The sequence below is a fragment of the Somniosus microcephalus genome, chromosome 10 (assembly GCF_052327205.1).
Source record: "Somniosus microcephalus isolate GS21.2 chromosome 10, FLI_Smic_1.0, whole genome shotgun sequence".
NCBI classification, from domain to species: Eukaryota; Metazoa; Chordata; class Chondrichthyes; order Squaliformes; family Somniosidae; genus Somniosus; species Somniosus microcephalus.
The window spans coordinates 171,639,193-171,658,521 of NC_140996.1; the positions used below are offsets into that span (position 1 = coordinate 171,639,193).

Genomic DNA, 19,329 nt, shown 5'->3' on the forward strand with positions numbered 1-19,329 from the left:
ACGAACTCCACTGAGCGTGACTGTTTTGTCCATGGGCAGTTTACTACAACAACAACAACAACTTAAAGCATATATATATAATACTAGCTGGGGGGAGCCCGGCTTTGCCAGGGCTGTTTTGGGGCGGGCGGTTTAAATCGAGTGCCAGGCTTTGGGGCCCTGTCTGTGTCCCTTTGTGAATCTGGTGCCGGGCAACATTTTAAATCGAGTCCCAGGCTTTTGGGCCCTGTCTGTGTCCCTTTGTGAATCTGCTGCCGGGCAACATTTCTACCTTTTAATACCTTGAAAGATGAAAGTGAAAGTACTTATAAAACGTTTTTGGTAAATCTTATGTTATTTTTAAAAGGGAAACTAACTTTTTCAAAGCTGGATGAGGAGAGTAGTTTGAGCTGCAAGCAGTGAAACAATGGCTGGCAGATCCCGGAGATGAAAACGATTAGTCCCGCCCACACACACACACACCGATTGGCCAACCATCAGGGGACCGTACTGTAGGATTGGTCAATCGTGACGGCACAGGATTGGTCGAACCTTGACGTCAGTCAATCAATGCTAGCAGATAATGAGTTTAATTTTGAAGGTTTTTTGCATAAGGCGCGAACAATTTTCGTCCGACCGAAAAGTAAATACGCTTACCAGCGTCCCGGAAGCGTAAGCTTTCTTCGGAGGTAACGCGCGCGTAGGTACGCCGTATAACTTTCGAGCGCATAGCCGGACAGACACACACCCGAGGACAGACAGACAGACGGACAGAACGATTCCTTTATATATCTTATATATATATATAAATCGGTCGATCTGTCTGTCCTTCTGTCTGTCTGTCCTTCTGTCTGTCTGCACGTGTGCGTCTGGGCGGCTATGCGCTCGAAAGTTACAGGGCGTACCTACGCGTGCGTTATGTCGAAAGAAAGCTTACCTTTCCAAAACGGTTTTAAGCGTATTTACGTTTCGGCCGGGCTAAAATCGCGCCCGCGGTATCCGAAAAACCTTAACATTCCGCTCATTAGCATCTCATTATCCGCTCATTAGCGACAGAGTGACCTCGAGCTCGACCAATCGTACGCCGGGTTGCTGGCGTGTGCCGCCGGGCCAATCGGTGCGTGTGTGGGCGGGCCTTATCGTTCTGAACCGAGGTGAGTCGCCGCCATCTTGATTCCAAACTTTTCCTTTCTTTTTCCCGCTTTTTCTGCATCTTTAAAAAAAAACGTTGCTTTTAAAACACATATTGTTTTTTAAAAAAATGATTTAGAAAGTCATTAACTTATCTAATCTCATTAATTTTCCTACCTTTCCCCGTTTTTCCAGGTAGGCCTCGAAGCCTCGGCCTCTCCTCTGCACCCACGCCCGAGCTAGGCACCTCCCGGCCCCACTCGAAGGCTGGAGGGGCGGGCCTCAGCCCAGCGCCGCTACCTTACTAAAGGGTGCGCGCGCAGCAGGAGCAGCTGAGACGCGGCGTCTCTCTCTCTGGCTCGGCCGGGGCTTAGTGAGCGTCAAGGGTTACCCTGGCAACCGGGCCCGCCGGCCGTCTCGCACAGCCGCAATCTTGAAGCCAGCTCGGGAGGCCGGTGCTCCGAAGATCGCGCCTCCGGAGTTCGGTGCTTGGTTGGTGGGGGGGGGGGCGAGCCTCGGTGGTGGGGGGCGAGTCTCGGGGGGGCCAACCAGGGGGCTGGGGAGTTTGGGGGGACGGGGATCAGGGGGCTTGGGGACTCTCCCCCTTCCCCTCCCCTCCTCCCTCCTCCCCCCCTCCTCTCTCCTCCTTCCTCCTCCCTCCTCTCCTCCCTCCCCCCGCCCATCCCTCCCCCCCTGCTCTCTCCTCCTCCCTCCTCCCCCCTCCTCCCCTCCCCGCCCTCCCCCCCTCTTCCCCCCAGTCGCTCCCTCTCTTCCCCCCAGTCGCTCCCTCTCTTCCCCCCAGTCGCTCCCTCTCTTCCCCCCAGTCGCTCCCTCTCTTCCCCCCAGTCGCTCCCTCTCTTCCCCCCAGTCGCTCTCTCTCTCTCTTCCAACAACAACATGCCCTCGAAAAAGCCTCGGCACCGCCGGGCACTCCAGCTAGTCTATATTCTATATATATAAATCGGTCCTTCTGTCTGTCCGTCTGTCTGTCTGCACGTGTGCGTCTGGGCGGCTATGCGCTCGAAAGTTACAGGGCGTACCTACGCGTGCGTTACGTCGAAAGAAAGCTTACCTTTCCAAAACGGTTTTAAGCGTATTTACGTTTCGGCCAGGCTAAAATCGCGCCCGCGGTATCCGAAAAACCTTAACATTCCGCTCATTAGCATCTCATTATCCGCTCATTAGCGACAGAGTGACCTCGAGCTCGACCAATCGTACGCCGGGTTGCTGGCGTGTGCCGCCGGGCCAATCGGTGCGTGTGGGCGGGCCTTATCGTTCTGAACCGAGGTGAGTCGCCGCCATCTTGATTCCAAACTTTTCCTTTCTTTTTCCCGCTTTCTGCGTCTTTAAAAAAAACGTTGCTTTTAAAACACATACTGTTTTAAAAAAAAAATGATTTAGAAAGTCATTAACTTATCTAATCTCATTAATTTTCCTACCTTTCCCCGTTTTTCCAGGTAGGCCTCGAAGCCTCGGCCTCTCCTCCGCACCCACGCCCGAGCTAGGCACCCCCCGGCCCCACTCGAAGGCTGGGGGGGCGGGCCTCAGCCCAGCGCCGCTACCTTACTAAAGGGTGCGTGCGCAGGAGCAGCTGAGACGCGGCGTCTCTCTCTCTCTGGCTCGGCCGGGGGGCGGGGCTTGGTGAGCGTCAAGGGTTACCCTGGCAACCGGGCCCGCCGGCCGTCTCGCACAGCCGCAATCTTGAAGCCAGCTCGGGAGGCCGGTGCTCGGAAGATCGTGCCTCCGGAGTTCGGATCTTGGTTGGTGGGGGGGGGGGGGCGAGTCTCGGGAGTTCGGGGGGTGGGGATCAGGGACTCTCCCCCTCCCCTCCCCTCCCCTCCCCCCTCCTCCCTCCCCCCCCTCTCTCTCTTCCCCCCAGTCGCTCTCTCTTCCCCCCCCAGTCGCTCTCTCTCTTCCCCCCAGTCGCTCTCTCTCCCAACAACATGCCCTCGAAAAAGCCTCGGCAGCTGGTAGACACACACACACCTGACCGTCTCAAAAATCATGAGATAATCAGACAAACTCTTGAAAATCATGAAATCAGTTGCTATTCTGTGGTTTATAAACCTCATTAGTGGCTTTATTTAAATCGCTAACAAGTCACAACAAACAGTTTATTTCCTTTAATCGGCTCCCTCTGGAGCTCACTAGCCCCGAAACTGGTCAGAATGCTCTCCCCTGCATTTTATTAAGCAGTTCTAAATGGTACAATTTTAAAGGGGGTGAAGGAAGAGAGACACCTGGGGATGTGCATACACAAAAATTTAAAGGTGACAGGATAAGTTGAGAATGCTTTAAAAAAGGCATATGGGATCGTTGGCTTTATAGAAGTTATATGCTAAACCTTTATAAATCACTGAGTAGGCCTCAGCTGGAGTACTGTTTCCAATTCTGGGCAACTCACTTCAGAAAGGATGTTAAGGCCTTGGAGAGCATGCAGTGGAGATTTACTGGAATGGTACCAGAGGTGAGAGGCACCAGTTACATAGATAGACTAGAGAAGCTGGGATTGTTCTCATTAGAGCAGAGAAGGCCAAGAGGATATTTAATAGAGATGTTCAAAATCATGAAGGGCTATTAGAGTGCATGCAAAGCTATTTCCAGTGGCAGAAGAGGTGGTAACCAGAGGACACAGATTCCAGGTAATTGGTAACAGAGCCAGAGGTGAAATGAAGGAAATAAACATTTAGCGAGTTATGATGATCTGGATTACACTGCCTGAAACGGTGGTGGAAGAGAGGAGAAAATTGTAGAGCTATGGGGAAAGAACAGGGGAGAGTGGGGCTAATTGGCTAGCTCTGAGAAAGCCGGCACAGACATGACACAGTGAAATGCCTCCTTGTTAATGTGCCCGTTAAGGTGCGTAGTAAATAAAACAGCCCGCCCAGGCGCTCGCAATATTGCCAGCCCGCAGGAGCGGGCTTCTACATGCGAGAGAATACAATGGAATAAAACACATCGAGTGACACTGTAGAATAACAAATGGGTTTGATTGGAATGTTGAATTTCGATTAGAATGGATGAAACCTCAAGGAATCAGCAACTTAAATTGGGATTCCCATCACTATATTGATCTGAAAGATAGGAAAGAGAAATTAAGGTAAAGAAAGGAAGGAAGAAAAAAGAACGATGAAACTCTTCCCATGTTCTCGTTTTTTTACACCTGCTCACCAATGCCGGGTAAAAAACGAAGTAACTGGGAGAATTTAACCAAAAAGGGAGAGAAAATGCCGCCAAAGCCCAGGATCGAACAAGGCCCCATCAAACCGCCTGTTTAACCGTTTCCTCACTAGGGGATTTCGATCGGTGAGCAATATTATTCTCTGATTTTCATTTTTTTTTAAAATGAACCCAGATCTGTCACTCGGAGTTAATATCCGTGTTCTCACTGCTGAATAATAAAACTGCGAGTTTGCTAATATTTTCTGGACAGATTTCCTGTTGAAAGCTTACAATTTATCTGATGCTAAGCTTAAGAACGAAGGAAATGACATCTGTGATATTCGGGTTGTGAATTTCTTTTTAAATATTACAGCATTTTTGCAATTATTAAAAGTCACGTTCCTGTGTAACAGTAACACATTCCACAATGGAACTGCACCGAAATTCATTCTACTCCTCTTTAATACTGAGCGGGTTTAGTTCTTATTCCCAATTTCCTTTCAAACAATGCAGTGCTCCATATTCAAATATATTTTCCATGCCATTGTGTGTTTATTTCTCACTGAGCTTTGTATTTTGTTTAGTTACCAACAGTCAAAGAAAATTAATTCACCCCCGAGATATTATTCGTGTTTCAAATTAGAACAACAAGCAAGGAGTCCTTGAGTACTGTAAGATATTGGGCCGGAATTTGCTGTCGGAGGCATACCTCTGGAGTACGCCGTCGACCCCATAAAAAAATCTGCACTTACCTTCAAGCTTCCGGGCTTCAGAGACTGCGGGTCCTGGGCCTGCAGGCATACGCCTGCGTAAAGGCCCATGGATCCTAGGGACGCGGGCGGTTCGGAAGCATCCCTGGGATCACGTGGGCCAGGTCCTCCAATCAGAAAGGAGGATTCCTAATATGCTTATGGGGATTCCATAATATTAGGAATCCCCAAATAATTAAATAATTTATACAACTGGAATAAAAATAAATGTTCCCATTTTCACATTTAATTAAAAGTCCCTTCAATAAAGCATAACATTTTTATTTTTTGAAAAATAATTTTAAACATTTTAATCCAGGCCAAAATTTGTATAAGCTAATTTTAAATAGTTGTGCATTATTTTTTAATTTAAGATTTATATTAACCCTTAAGCTGGTGAAATCAGACCCTACGCCTGCTTTTACCAGGCATAAGGGTTTTGTGGGCATTTGCTGGGCAGTAGTTGGGAAAGTAGTCCAACTCTGCGCCAGTGAAAGTGATTTCTCAGTTGGTTCGGTATATCCGTCAAGGCATACCTTGACAGATTGCAAATTCCAGGTTTTTGCGCACTCGCAGCGCATGCAGAAACCCGGAACTTGCAGGGCCTTCCTGATGGCTTGCGCACATCGAGCACGCAAAATCCAGGCCTATATGATTCTTTGATATGATTCTGTCACAGATGGATGCAGAGCTTTTTGGTTAAATTCGCCCAGTTATTTTTTTTTACCCGGCATTGATGAGCGGGTGTAGAAAACAGAGAACAAGGGAGGAATTCCATTGTTCTTTTTCTTCCTTCCTTTCTCTTTCTGATCAATACAGAGATGGGAATTCCCAATTTCAGTTGCCGATTCCTCGTTGTTTCATCCATTCCAATCGAAATTCAACATTCCAATCGAACCCATTGTTCTGTATTCTCTCACGCGTAGAGGGCCCCCTCCTGCGGGCCTGACGACATTGCGAGCACCTGCGCGGCCGGTTTTGTTTACCGCGCGGCACCTCCAAGCTTGCTGCGCATCCATGCAGCTTAGCGGGAACATAGGCCACTAGTGTTGTGGCAGGAATTGAAACCTGATTGAACAGATTCAAACATGGAGTTTCAGGAAAGATGGGCACAGATTTGGGAGCAGAGAACACATTCAAGAACTTTGGAGAAGGAAGGAGGGTTGGAGATGGGGTGGTAGTTTGCGAGGTTGGTGGTACATTTATGGAGGAGGAAGGTGATGCTGGCAGTTGAAAGGCAGGGGATAGTACCCGAGGAATGGAAACCACATACAATGTCAGCTATCATAGGGGCCAGAAAGAGAAGCCTCAACATTTAAATCCATCTGCACTGGTTCAAGTTTATACCCAAAACTGCAATCTCAAGATTATATCAATATTACTTTTGTTTTGAAGATATAGTACCCTCTCTCCCTTATTTTCTCTTACATATTTTTCCTGGGCTAAACATCAGCAGGCATACACAAATGTATCCCAATGAAAACTGCTCCTTAAATTTCTTCCTTCCCACCCACTGCAGAGAGTTAGCTGGTATCCGATAATCTCAACTGACCTGCTGTGGGGAGTGGTTTAACAACTCAGCAAAGTGAGGGATTGAACCTGTATCCCAACACACCATGGCCCAGCAGGTTTATTCGCCAGTACAGTCAGCACAACAAAGGAAAATGTTTTTTTTTTTTTTTTTTTTTTAATATTTCTGCACTTTTCTCTCCTGTGTCTGCTTGGACCAATACCTGGCAATCAAAGGCAAGGTTCAAAGCAGCAATGTTCCCCATAGGCAGCCTCAAGATGGTATTAGTGACCATCCAGGTGCAACTTTTCCCTCCAAGAGACATCACAGAACCAGCGCTCGGCACTTTCCTAGTAGACATGGCTCAGTGGAGTGGAGCAGGATATAGGAAAAGTAGAATAAAAAGTGTTTTAAAATCATACTGCTAAGTTCTGGGAAGACCAAAAGGACCAATACTAGAATTTCAGGAAGCTATCTCAACAATCAAATAAATAAGATGAACAAAGACTCTTAGAAATGGCAGTTGCTACCAGTTGGCTGATGTCTATCATGAGCACTAATTAATTGGGCCACGCTGTCTGGCCAGGTAAAGAATACCTGAAGGTGCCCTCGAGGATTGCCAATTTTATTTAGTTTAATTAATGTCTTGTTATAGTAAATTAAAGCGGAGAAAAGAATGGAAATTGAGCATCTCGCCACTAATTAAAACTTGTCCATTATAAGTCCCTGACATGTCTGTTTAAATTGAATGACACCTAAAAGTGGAAATATTGTGGAATCATCAACGAACAGCCCCATTCTGACCATATGATGGAGTGAAGGTCATTCATGAAGCAGCTGAAGTTCAGCCAAGGATGTTTCCTTGAGGAACTCCTAGCTCTAGCAGTGTCCTAGTGCTATGATGATTGGCCTCCGATAATTACAACCATCTTCCTTTGCACCAGGTACAATTCCAGCTATTGGAAGGTTTTCCCTTTGACCAACCCCCACCCCACTCCACGTTGACCAGCGTCTTGCTAGGGCTGTTTGGAGTCACACTTGGTTGAATTCTTGATGTTGAAGGCAGTTACTCTTGCCTCTCCTTTGGCATTCAGCTCTTGCGGAACCTGAACTGAGCATCAATAAGCAGGCTATTGGTGAATGGGTGTTGTTTGATGGCATTATTGATGGCTCCCAAGAGTTTCATAGGGCAGCAATTGGCTGTGTTAGATTTATTGCGTTTTTGTGGATAAGACATGCCTGGGTAATCTTCCACATTGTCTGGCAGGTGCCTATGTGATAGATGTACTGGAACAGCTAGTTAGAGAAGTGGCTAGCTCTGGTGCACAGATCTTCAGCAATACAGCTAGGATATTGTCAGGGCCCATAACCTTTTCTGTGTCCTCTGCACTCAGCTGCTGCTTATTGTCACGTGGAGTGAACCATATTGGTTGGACACTTGCATCCATGATGCTGCGACCTCAAGAAAAGGATTGTCTGTAGTGTATGTACCTTTAAGAGGAACTATGTTTTTGAAGCCCCTGTATACTGTAGCACCAGTAGTGACCACTCGGGTATATAAGCCTGTGTAGCGTCTTGTGTTGTTAGTTCACCTCCAGACTTTGTTCAGTAAACACTTGTTGGATCAACTCCTGCATTCCGTGTCTCCATTAGCACACGTGGCGACGAGTTAGAAACAAACTTACCTGCAATTCGGCAGCACCTCAAGGGGATCGATTCCTCAGACGAAGGTCGAAGCCAGAAGCAAAAAAAAAAAAAAATTAAAAAATAACTCGAAGAAACTCGAAAACGAGGGCCAGGCTTGGTCTCCAGTCTGTGGTTTCCCCAGCTAAACGGGCTGGTGGCAGGTAGTGCACTGATCCTTCCTGGGCTGCGGCGGGCTAGAGCTCGATCGGGTGGCTCTGCAACAGGGCCGGGCAGCGAGTCGGGAAGCAGAAGCAAAGAGAGAGAGAGGGTGGAGCACTCAGGGCGCGGCCGGTGCTGCAAAGCAGGTCGGAGTTCGGACCGAGAAGAGAGAGGGGAAAGTCCCAGAGGGTCCGCTCCACGACGGGAACGGTTCTCCAAGTAACGGAGAAACTATTGAAGCGATATATAAAAAAAAATAGAAATACCACGAAAAGCTGCAGGTCGCAACAGGAACCGCGGAGAACAGCGTTGGCAGCAGCGGCAGGAAAGCGTGGGAGGCGCCATCTTAACTCGGCGGGGAAGAAAGAAAAGCGCGGGAAGCGCCATTTTAGATTTTCAAGATGCCGAAGACTGGCAATATTACTGCTTTCGATAGTAATATAGAAGATTGGACCACATATGTGGAAAGAGTGGAGGTATATTGCAAGGCGAATGAAGTAGCCGATGATAAAAAGGCATCGGTACTTCTAAATCTGATGGGCGCAAGGACATACGGGCTGTTACGAAACTTGATCACTCCAGCCAAACCGATGGACAAGAATTTTAAGGAGATTGTTGATACCTTACAGGAGCACTTAAACCCAACACCGCTGCTTATAGCGGAACGATTCAAATTCTTCAGGAGGAATCAGCACAAGAATGAAAGTAACGCTGATTACCTCACCGAATTACGAAAGCTGTCAAAGCACTGCCAATTCGGGGCAGGACTGGCAGATTCTCTACGAGACAAATTCGTCTGCGGTCTCCTAAGCGAAGGAACACAGAAAAGACTACTTTCTGAGAAAGATTTGACACTGGACAAGGCTTTCAGCGTGGCTGTATCATACGAAGCAGCAGCAAGAGGAGCTGCAGAGATACAGCAAAAGCCACAGGACTTCGGCACCCATGAAATGACACGGGGTTTCGAGAGATGTTATCGCTGCGGCAGATCCACCCATGACCAGAAGGACTGCTGGTTCAAGGACAAAGCATGCAGGCAATGCGGAAAGATGGGACACATTGCACGTGTATGTAGATCTGGAAAGAAATCCACTGACAGTAAAAAGGTCAATAAGGAAAAGTACAGAAAGGTACAAATGATGACGGACAGTAGCTCCGAAGACCAGAAGAGCGATAGCGACTCCGGAAACAAGAGACTAAGCTGTCTCAAATTACATAATGTAATTGCCAAAGAAGATTACCAGACCATTTGGGTTACCCTCACGATAGCGGGGTCCCCAGTCAAAATGGAGCTAGATACAGGATCAGCTCTGACCGTCATGAGTCGACGGGATTACGAGCGGCTATTTCCGCATATACCTTTGAAAGACACATCCATTGTCTTGAAGACATATATGAGGCAGAAAGTATATCCCAGAGGGAAAATAAGGGTGCCTGTTGTATACAACGGCAAGGAAATACAGAAGTTGTATTTATAATTTCTGCAAGATGGTGGTCCGCCGTTGTTGGGACGTGAATGGATCAGAAAGATACATTTAGACTGGCACTCCATTCAGGCACTGACGGTGACCAGTAAGAAAAAAAACGATGACGACGTCATACCTGGACGATTAAAAGAAATCTTGGCTAACGCCAAAGAAGTGTTTCAACAGGAACTAGGAACCCTGAAAGGCGCCACCGCCTCAATAAAAGTGGAAGATGCGGCAATTCCCAAGTTTTTTAAGGCAAGGCCGGTGCCATACGCAATTCGTCCAGCCGTCGAGGCAGAGCTGGAGAATTTGGTAAAATCAGGCGTGTTATCCAAGGTAGATTGGAGCGAGTGAGCAACACCCATCATCCCGGTCATGAAGAAAACGTTGAATAATGATAAATCTGAAGAACAGAGAAAAGTTCGCATCTGTGGGGACTTCAAGGTGACTGTAAACCCGGTTCTTCACACGGTACAGGATAGAAGATATTTTCGCCTCACTATCCGGAGGGAAACGTTTCACCAAAATTGACTTAGCACAGGCATATCTACAGATGGAGGTTGAGGAGGCCTCTAAAAAGTATCTCACGATAAACACACACAAAGGCCTGTACCAGTAGAATCGACTGGTTTTCGGAGTGGCATCAGCTCCGGCTATCTGGCAAAGAGCTATGGAGCAAGTCCTGCAAGGGATTCCGGGGACTCAATGCTACCTAGACGACATCCTTGTAACAGAAGAAAACGACAACGAGCACCTTGCCAACTTGGAGCAGGTGCTCATGAGGCTGAGAGAACGGGGCCTACGAGCAAATCGCCCCAAATGCGAATTTTTCCAGAAACAAACATCATATTGTGGCCAGTCATTAACGAAGAAGGGTTGCATAAGTCACCTGAAAAAATTGAAGCGGTCGTAAAGGCCCCAGCGCCTGAAAATGTCTCACAATTAAGGTCGTTCCTAGGATTAGTAAATTACTATCATAAATTTTTACCAAACTTGTCGACGGTTCTGCACCCGCTTAACGCACTGCTACAAACGGGAGTAGTTTGGAAATGGAGCGAAGACTGTAAACGTGCCTTCCATAAATGCAAAGGCTTGATCACGTCCAGGGAAGTGTTGGCTCATTACAACCCATCACTGCCAATCAGACTGGCGTGCGATGCATCCCCTTACGGCGTGGGAGCGGTATTATCGCATAGATTCCCTGATGGCTCGGAGCGGCCGATAGCTTTTGCGTCACGCTCATTGAACTTAGCTGAGCGTAACTATGCCCAGATCGACAGGGAGGCACTCAGCCTGGTGTGGGGGGTGAAGAAATTCAACCATTACCTACATGGACAAAAGTTTACCTTGTTGACTGACCATCAACCCCTCGTCTCCATATTCAACCCTAAAAAGGGCGTTCCCATTATGACAGCGCAAAGGCTACAGAGGTGGTCCCTTTTCCTAGGGGCACACCAATATGACATAGAGTACAAAGGAACAAAACAGCATGGGAATGCTGACGGGTTATCGTGCCTACCGTTGCCAACGGTGGAAGAGGCGCCTACAGTGGGCCCAGTGGAGATATTCCACTCGATCATAGTGGAATGTCTACCGGTGACAAATTCTACCATTGAAAAGGAAACGCGAAATGGCCCGACTCTCACACGAGTCTACGATTTAACGGTGAAGGGATGGCCAGCACATGGCGAACCACTGTTGCCAGCATTCTCGCAAAGAAGAGAACAGCTGTCAGTGTGCCGAGGAACCTTGATGTGTGGATCCAGAGTGGTGATTCCACCCAAACTCAAGGATAGAGTGCTAAAGGAGCTTCACGAGGGGCATCTGGGTGGAGTGAAAATGAAGAACTTAGCCAGAGCGTTTGTGTGGTGGCCAGGTATCGACGGAGACATCGAAGAAATGACCAAGAGCTGTCTAGGATGCCAGAAGGTCCAAAGCGCCCCACCACAAGCCCCTCTACATCCATGGGAGTGGCCCTCATCTCCATGGCAAAGGGTACATATCGACTTTGCTGGTCCATTTATGGACTCAATGTTCTTAATCGCAGTGGATGCACACTCCAAGTGGCCGGAGGTAATAAAGATGTCCTCCACCACCACGGAAAAAGCCATCACAGTATTAAGGACCATATTCGCCAGGAATAGGCTGCCTGAACAGATCTGTTCTGATAATGGACCGCAATGTGTATCCGAAGAATTCAGGAAGTTCTTAAAAAACAATGGGGTTAAGCACTACACGTCCGCCCCATACCATCCCGCCACCAATGGATTGGCTGAAAGGTTTGTCCAGACCTTCAAGAAGGCCATAAAGGCCATGGGTAATGAAGACATAAATCTACAACATAAGGTAGATAACTTCTTGTTTGCGTACAGGAATGCAACACGTGGTTACAAACCAAACCCCCGCCATGATGTTTTTCAATAGAAGACTAAGATGCCGGCTGGATTTGGTCAAGCCAAACGTCAGAAGGGACGTAGAGAACCGGCAATTTCAAAGCATGAATGAATGAATGAAAGGCCAACTAGAACCTTCCAGATAGGTCAACCAGTTTTGGCCCGGGACTACCGTACCGAGAAATGGCAGCCTGGAACTATTTGCACACGACTAGGACCGCTGATGTATACCGTGGACATTGGAGAAAGCATAATAAGGTGCCATGCTGACCAGATCATAGAGTCATCCGAAAAAGGACAACCTACACCACAACTCTATACGCCTAGTGATGAAGCAGAGATACCCATAGTATCTACCTCCGATCCGGTGATACTGGAACCAGATGAACCCGACACTAGCATTGAAGCCGAATCGACCTTGCCAAAAGAACCTACTACACCACCGAGGCGTTATCCGGACCTAGTCAGGAAGCCTCCAGAGAGACTGAATTTGTAATTGATTAACTTCAGCAAATGTGTATATTATTATTCTTGTAAAAATGTTATTTAATGATTACTTAAAATGTTATGTACTATTTATCTAAAAGGGGAGGAATTGTAGTGTATGTACCTTTAAGAGGAACTATGTTTTTGAAGCCCCTGTATACTGTAGTACCAGTAGTGACCACTCGGGTATATAAGCCTGTGTAGCGTCTTGTTTTATTAGTTCACCTCCAGACTTTGTTCAGTAAACACTTGTTGGATCAACTCCTGCGTTCCGTGTCTCCATTAACACACGGATCTAACATTGTCCATTCGGTACTTTTGGCTGAAGACGCTTGCAAACACCAGCCTAGTCTCTTGCACTCACGTTCTAGGATCCATCACGGTTGAGAATGGGGATGTTCATGGAGCCACTTCTTCCTCCTGTTAGTTAACTGGTTGTCCACATTATTCTCGACTGAATGTGGTATCGCTTAGTTCCGTCTACAGTCTGCTACTTTTGGTGTTTAGCATGCAGGTTTCCCTATGTAGTAGCTTCACTCGGTTGATACCTCATTCCAAAGTATGTCTTTTGCTGCACCTGGCACGCCCTTCTACACTCCCCAATAAACCAGTAATGGTCTCCCAGCTTGATGGTGATTGAGGAGTGAAGAATGTGCTAGGTCATAAGGTTACAGATTGGTATAAAATTCTGCAGCTACCGAAAGCCCACGGCATCTCTACTGCCCAATGCTAGATCTGTCCTTAGTTTGTCCTACTTAGCATGGCAGTAGTGCCACACTACATGATGGAACAGGTCATCACTTTTAAGACTAGACTTGCCTTCACAAGAACTCTGCGAGTCAGTTGTACCAATGCTATTGTGAACAGACTTGTCTGTGACAGGCAGATGGTTGGTGAAGACGAGGTCAAGTAGGTTACTTCCTCATATTGGTTCCCTCAGTAACCTGACAGACCCAGTCTGGCAGCCTTGATGGTACAGGTAGACTATCCTTTATCCGAAAACCTCGGGACCAGCCGTGTTTCGGTTTTCGGAAAATTTCGGATTTCAGAAGGTATTTTATAAGACTGGGAAATTTATCGGGGGTGGGGGTCGGCGGGGGGGTCGGGGTCGTGCGCACGGCTTACGCTGAACGAAAAAACCTTTGGTTTTGAGAGGGTTTCGGAAGTTCGGATGAAGGGTAGTCTACCTGTACTACCGAGTCACTCTTGGTGAACAGTGTAGTCCCCCGCCCAGAGCACATTTTGTGCCCTTGCTTTTCTCAGAGCTTCCAAGTGATTTTCAACATGGAGGAGTACTGATTTGTCATTTGAGGAAGGGATCAGCAGGAGGGGTTTTCTTGAACTTTAGGTCACTGCCATCTTTAAAAAATATCTGCAACACAAATACAATAACCAACATGGGAGCAAAGGGATATGAAAACAATGCAGTATGTGACATTAGAAAGCACTTTTCCAACAATGAATTACCTTCCACGTCGCTCACTACTCGCTCTATTAATATTTCATATAACTGGAACGGCATTTACCTCCATTTGCAGTTCTGGTGTAAATAGGCAAGTCTTTGGCAGCTCTTTTGAGAATTTCTTGCTGTGTTTCTGGTCTTTCTTCCCGCTCATATTGTTCCTTATCGGTTTTGACCAAACTGAACTGCAAGAAGAAAATGGAGCGCCATTACATTCAGTTCCTGCGTCTGTTTGCATCAACCGTAACATTTCAATGCACAATTGCTGGCCGGTCGGTCTGCGCTAGCGACTGACAGACCGCAAGTTCCAGATTTCACGAATGCACAAGTGCATGTGGAAATCCCAAACCTGCGGTGGATTTCAAAAGGAGATAAGGCGGCGTATTCTCATACCAACTGCAAAATCCGGGCCGATGTTTCATATAGCTACATAACAAACTTTCTGGGTTCCAAAATCTTTTTACATTCATTCACTAAAGTACGAGTCCATCTCATGCTTGGAGCATTTTATTGGTAGAATAATTAACATGTTGCTGTTTGCTTTATTTTTTCATTGCCACTGATGTTCAGAGAGTGCTCCCTGGTTGGCCTTGTAAACGTTTATTTAGTATGCTGATTTAGTACGCCAGAGTGCTTACAACACAGTAGAGTCCTGATGCACGCAAATTGATGCATAAGATCAGCTCAACATCAGCTTTTCAAGAAAGTCTTCCTGTTACGAGCACACAGCAAATCAAAACGCTCAGACTTCCAGCAGAAGACACCACCCTCACATGGAACAGTCAGCTGCAGTTTACTGCATAAATGAGACAGTGACGCAACTGGTTCTCTCTGTGGAGCTCAAGTCAAGGTAAAAACACTTCAATACGGAGATGATATTCAGCAGGTTACTGTAGTCAAGAAACGCCAAATTAGCAAACAACAAGATCTATTAAACCAGCTTCATATGGAAGATTCTTCACATCACTTCATCAAGACTTAAAAGGAGTTGAGAATAAAGTATTCCCAAAATTCAGTTGCATAACCCAGTCAATATTTATTGCTACAATTTTACCAAACAAGTTACCAAAGTATGCAAAATTAAGTTGCGACTTCCCATTTTTCTAAATTTTATCTGAATCTGCACCAGCTCCAAATGAATCAAAACTTACAATAGCAGACTGCAATAGCTACTCGAGAGAACACAATATGTGGAGATCCAAAAGGCAGGAATTGAGCAGGACCATTGGATTTTTCCTGCTCTCTAAACAGATATTCGAGTACTGTAGTTGAGTTTCTGCAGCTCATAACTTAAAACAACCCAAATACTATTGCAGTGCTTCAGGGAGCAACAGTGTCACTAAAACTTGAATCTTGCTGTGCAAGTTTTAATAATTTCCTGACTTCTTTTCCCCACTGGTTTAAAGGGTGTAGCCTCTGCAAATTACAGGAAAACTGCTGTGCTTGGATCTTTATTGCCTAAATGACCACTCTTGTGGATTAAGCAATTAGTATGCTACAAGTCAATGTGATTCGCAGACTTACAATTACTGCACTTAAATACCGTGACAGCTCCAAGTTGACCTTTCTAATTAGGATTTCACTATCCCTGAATGACATGGTGCTTTGTTTTGTTGCACTGCAGGGAATGCATTTAAATGGTCCGCTTCCAACAGTGGACATAAAACACTTGGTGCGCATAAACTAACAAACAGCATCGACCCATCCACTGTATGTAAATTTGTTGAATGGCGCAATTGTTATCAGAAAATCTTATTACAGGAAACTTTGGTTTATCCGGAGGTTGTATGGCCGGAAACCTCGATCTAACGACAGAAATCAGCAGCCGTTTTTTTTTTTTTTAAACAGTCAGTCTCTGGAAAGCCTCTCTGAAGCTGTTGCTAAGCTACAGAGACACTTCCAAGGTACGGGCCGATTGTTTACAAGCTGTTGCTAAGCAACAGTGTTTGCTGTCAGATGCGGAGATGAAAACCTCCGTATCCTTCAACATTAGCGCTGGTCTGTCCGGAAGTTTTCATAGATCGGCATCACGCCGGTCCCGTCGGTGCCGGATATTGCGAAGTTTCCTGTATATTAATCAGGCATTTGATGAAATTGTGTTCTTCTCCTAGATGGCCTAGCTCTAATTTTAAGATCATGTCCCCTCATTATAGATTCCCCCACCAGAGGAAATGATTTCTCTGTATCTACCCGATCGAATCCGTTTAACATTTTAAACCTCCCGAGTAGCTTATCCCTCAACCCTCAAAACTCAAGGGAATATAAGCCATGTTTATGCAACCTGTCCTCATATAACCCTTTAAGCCCTGGTATCATTCTGGTGAATCTGTACTGCACACCTTCCAATATAATTTTCCTGAAGTTTGGTGCCCAAAACTGAATGCAGCACTCCAGATAGGGTCTGACCAAGGCTCTGTACAATGAAGCATTAATTCCTCACCTATGAATTCCATCTCCTTTGAGATAAAGGCCAACATTCAATCAGCCTTTCGGTAACTGTGCACTAACTTTTAGTGATGTGTACATGGACACCTAAATTCATTTGTTCCTCTCTCACCATTAAGAAATTATGATTTGTCTTTCTCAGATTCCAAGTGGATAACCTCTCACTTCTCCACATTGAACTCCATCTGCCATAGTTTTGCCCACTCACTTAGTCTGTCTATGTTCCATTGCAACTTCCTGCTCCCATCCACACAACTTACTGTGGCTCCCAATTTATTGTCTTGCTGCAATTGTACAGGACTTGTGAGGAGTACGGTGTACAGTTTTGGTCTCCCTACCTACTTGCCTTAGAGGGGGAGCAACAAAGATTCACTAGATTGTTTCCTGGGATGAGAGGGTTGTCCTATGAGGAGTGATTGAGTAGAATGGGCCTATATTCTCTGGAGTTTAGAAGAAGGAGGTGAACTCATTGAAACACTGAGGGGGGTTGACAGGGTAGATGCTGAGAGACTGTTTCCTCTGGCTGGAGAGTCTAGAACTAGGGAGCATAATCTCAGGATAAGGAGTCGGCCATTTAGGACTGAGATGAGGAGAAATTTCTTCACTCAGAGGGTGGTGAATCTTTGGAATTCTCTACCCCAGAGGGCTGTGAATACTGAGTCGTTGAGGATATTCAAGGCTGAGATTGAAAGATTTTTGGACGCTAAGGGAATCAAGGGATATGAGGATCAGGCAGGAAAGTGGAGTTGAGGTCGAAGATCAGTCATAATCTTACTGAATGGCTCCTATTTCTTATGCCATCTACAAACTTGGACAGACAACTCTATTCCTTCATCCAAGTCATTAACATATATCGTGAAAAGTTGAGGCCCCAGTACTGATTCCTGGAGAACACCACTCATCACATGCTGCCAATCAGAGAACAAATCCTTAATCCCTACCTACTCTGTCTCCTACCTTTCAGACAACATCCATAAATTCTCCCCTATCCACCAAGCTAGTGACCTAAAAAAAAAATCAACTAGATTAGTTCTGTGATGAGCCTGTCCCGCACTGCTTAAATTAGAAACTCATCAACACCAACTTGCATTTATATAGTGCCTTTAACGTAGTAGAACATCCCAAGATGCTACACAGGAGCGTAATCAGACAAAATTTGACACTGAGCGACATAAGGAGATATTAGGACAGGTGACCAAAAGCTTGGTCAAAGAGGTAGGTTTTAAGGAACACCTTAAAAGGAGGAGAGGAAGGTAGAAAGGAGAGGTTTAATGAGGGAATTCCAGAGCTTAGGGCTTAGACAGCTGATGGCATGGCCATCAATGGTGGATGAAGGAAATTGGGGGTGCACAAGAGGCCAAAATTGGAGGAACGCAGAGTTCTCAGAGGGTTGTAGGGCTTGAGGAGGTTACAGAAATAGAGAGGGGTGAGGCTATGGAGGGATTTAAACACAGGATGAGAATATTAAATTTGAGGCGTTGCTGGACCAGGAGCCAACATAGGTCAGCAAACACAGGGGTGATGGGCGAATGGAACTTGATGTGAGTTAGGATATGGGCAGCAGAGTTTTGGAGGGACTGAAGTTTATGGAGGAAGGGAGATGGGAGGCTGGCTAAGAGAGCATTGGAATATTATTTCATCATAATGCAACTCAGTTGCAAAGAACATTAGAACACAGTGCGCTACTCCACCTCTCTATCCCCTTTTCTTACCACTGTTACTATCTTGTCGATAATCTTTCTTGCTTGCACGCTACCTTGGTCACATTATCTTGGCTGCTCTCCCATGTGTATATTGTGCCGCATAAACACAAATTAATTGACCTGTGACCTATCATAACACCAACAGTATCAAATTAATCAATCCTTTTTGCAGTAAATCGTTTTGCAGAAAAAAATGCAGCTATTTTAATCATTGAACAAAAAGGTTCCTGTACCAGTGCTTTTCTGCCCACCTGTCAGATCAACTCATGGCTATTGATAGCAAGGCTGGGGGGCCGGCATCACATGGTTTAAAAATACATTTGGCTCCGTCGTCTCATCCTCTTTACATCTGACCCCTTTCTCTACTTCTTAACTAAGGGACTACTTCACTGCCAGTTTAGAAAGGTTTAGTGCCTTTTTCCCCCTCTTCATCCTGCTTTTCGATTCCACTGTTCCCCACCTCTACTCCACTCTGGCAGCTCATTCTCTGTATTCACTATATCTCCTAATTGTGTGTGTATATTTAGGGTTTGAGCCAGCTCCCAAACACAGGTCCATGTACCTAGCTACCATTATTGTGATCACAGCAGCTACCAGCACAGGGGTAATATTTTCATACTTTAAAATTTTACACTACAGTAGAAATAACTATAAAAAATGCCAAATTATTTTTTCATTACCTACATTTTTGGGCCAATTTTTGTTTTCGTATGTAAGTTATTTGAAATGCAAGACATTGTTGCAGCACTATGAACGTACAGGAGTGGTTTTCAAAAGCAAGAATATTGAAGTGTGGTATAAAAAAAATGAGCATATACACACCACTGCAACTTTTCTGTAATTCACTGCTTAATCATACATAACCTTCAGTAAAGCTATTCAATACTATTACTTTGGTCTTAGAATATTGAATAGTAGTAAAACATATTGGGTGTTTCAACAAATTTCACTACAGATAGGATATGGATTCCATTTTCACCTTCCCATATGAGTTT

The 19,329-nt window shown here is 45.8% G+C and overlaps 1 protein-coding gene across 4 annotated transcripts in view; it reads right to left on the bottom strand.

The window, feature by feature from the left end:
* Window positions 1-19,329, bottom strand: part of LOC147111859 (palmitoyltransferase ZDHHC20-B-like) — a 121,329-nt gene that overhangs the window by 61,031 nt on the left and 40,969 nt on the right. For all 4 annotated transcript variants that reach the window (XM_085999179.1, XM_085999178.1, XM_085999177.1 and 1 more), the window contains exon 4: window positions 14,251-14,371. In XM_085999179.1, the coding sequence (XP_085855305.1) occupies window positions 14,251-14,371 (121 nt within the window). The remainder of the gene's footprint in view (window positions 1-14,250; window positions 14,372-19,329) is intronic.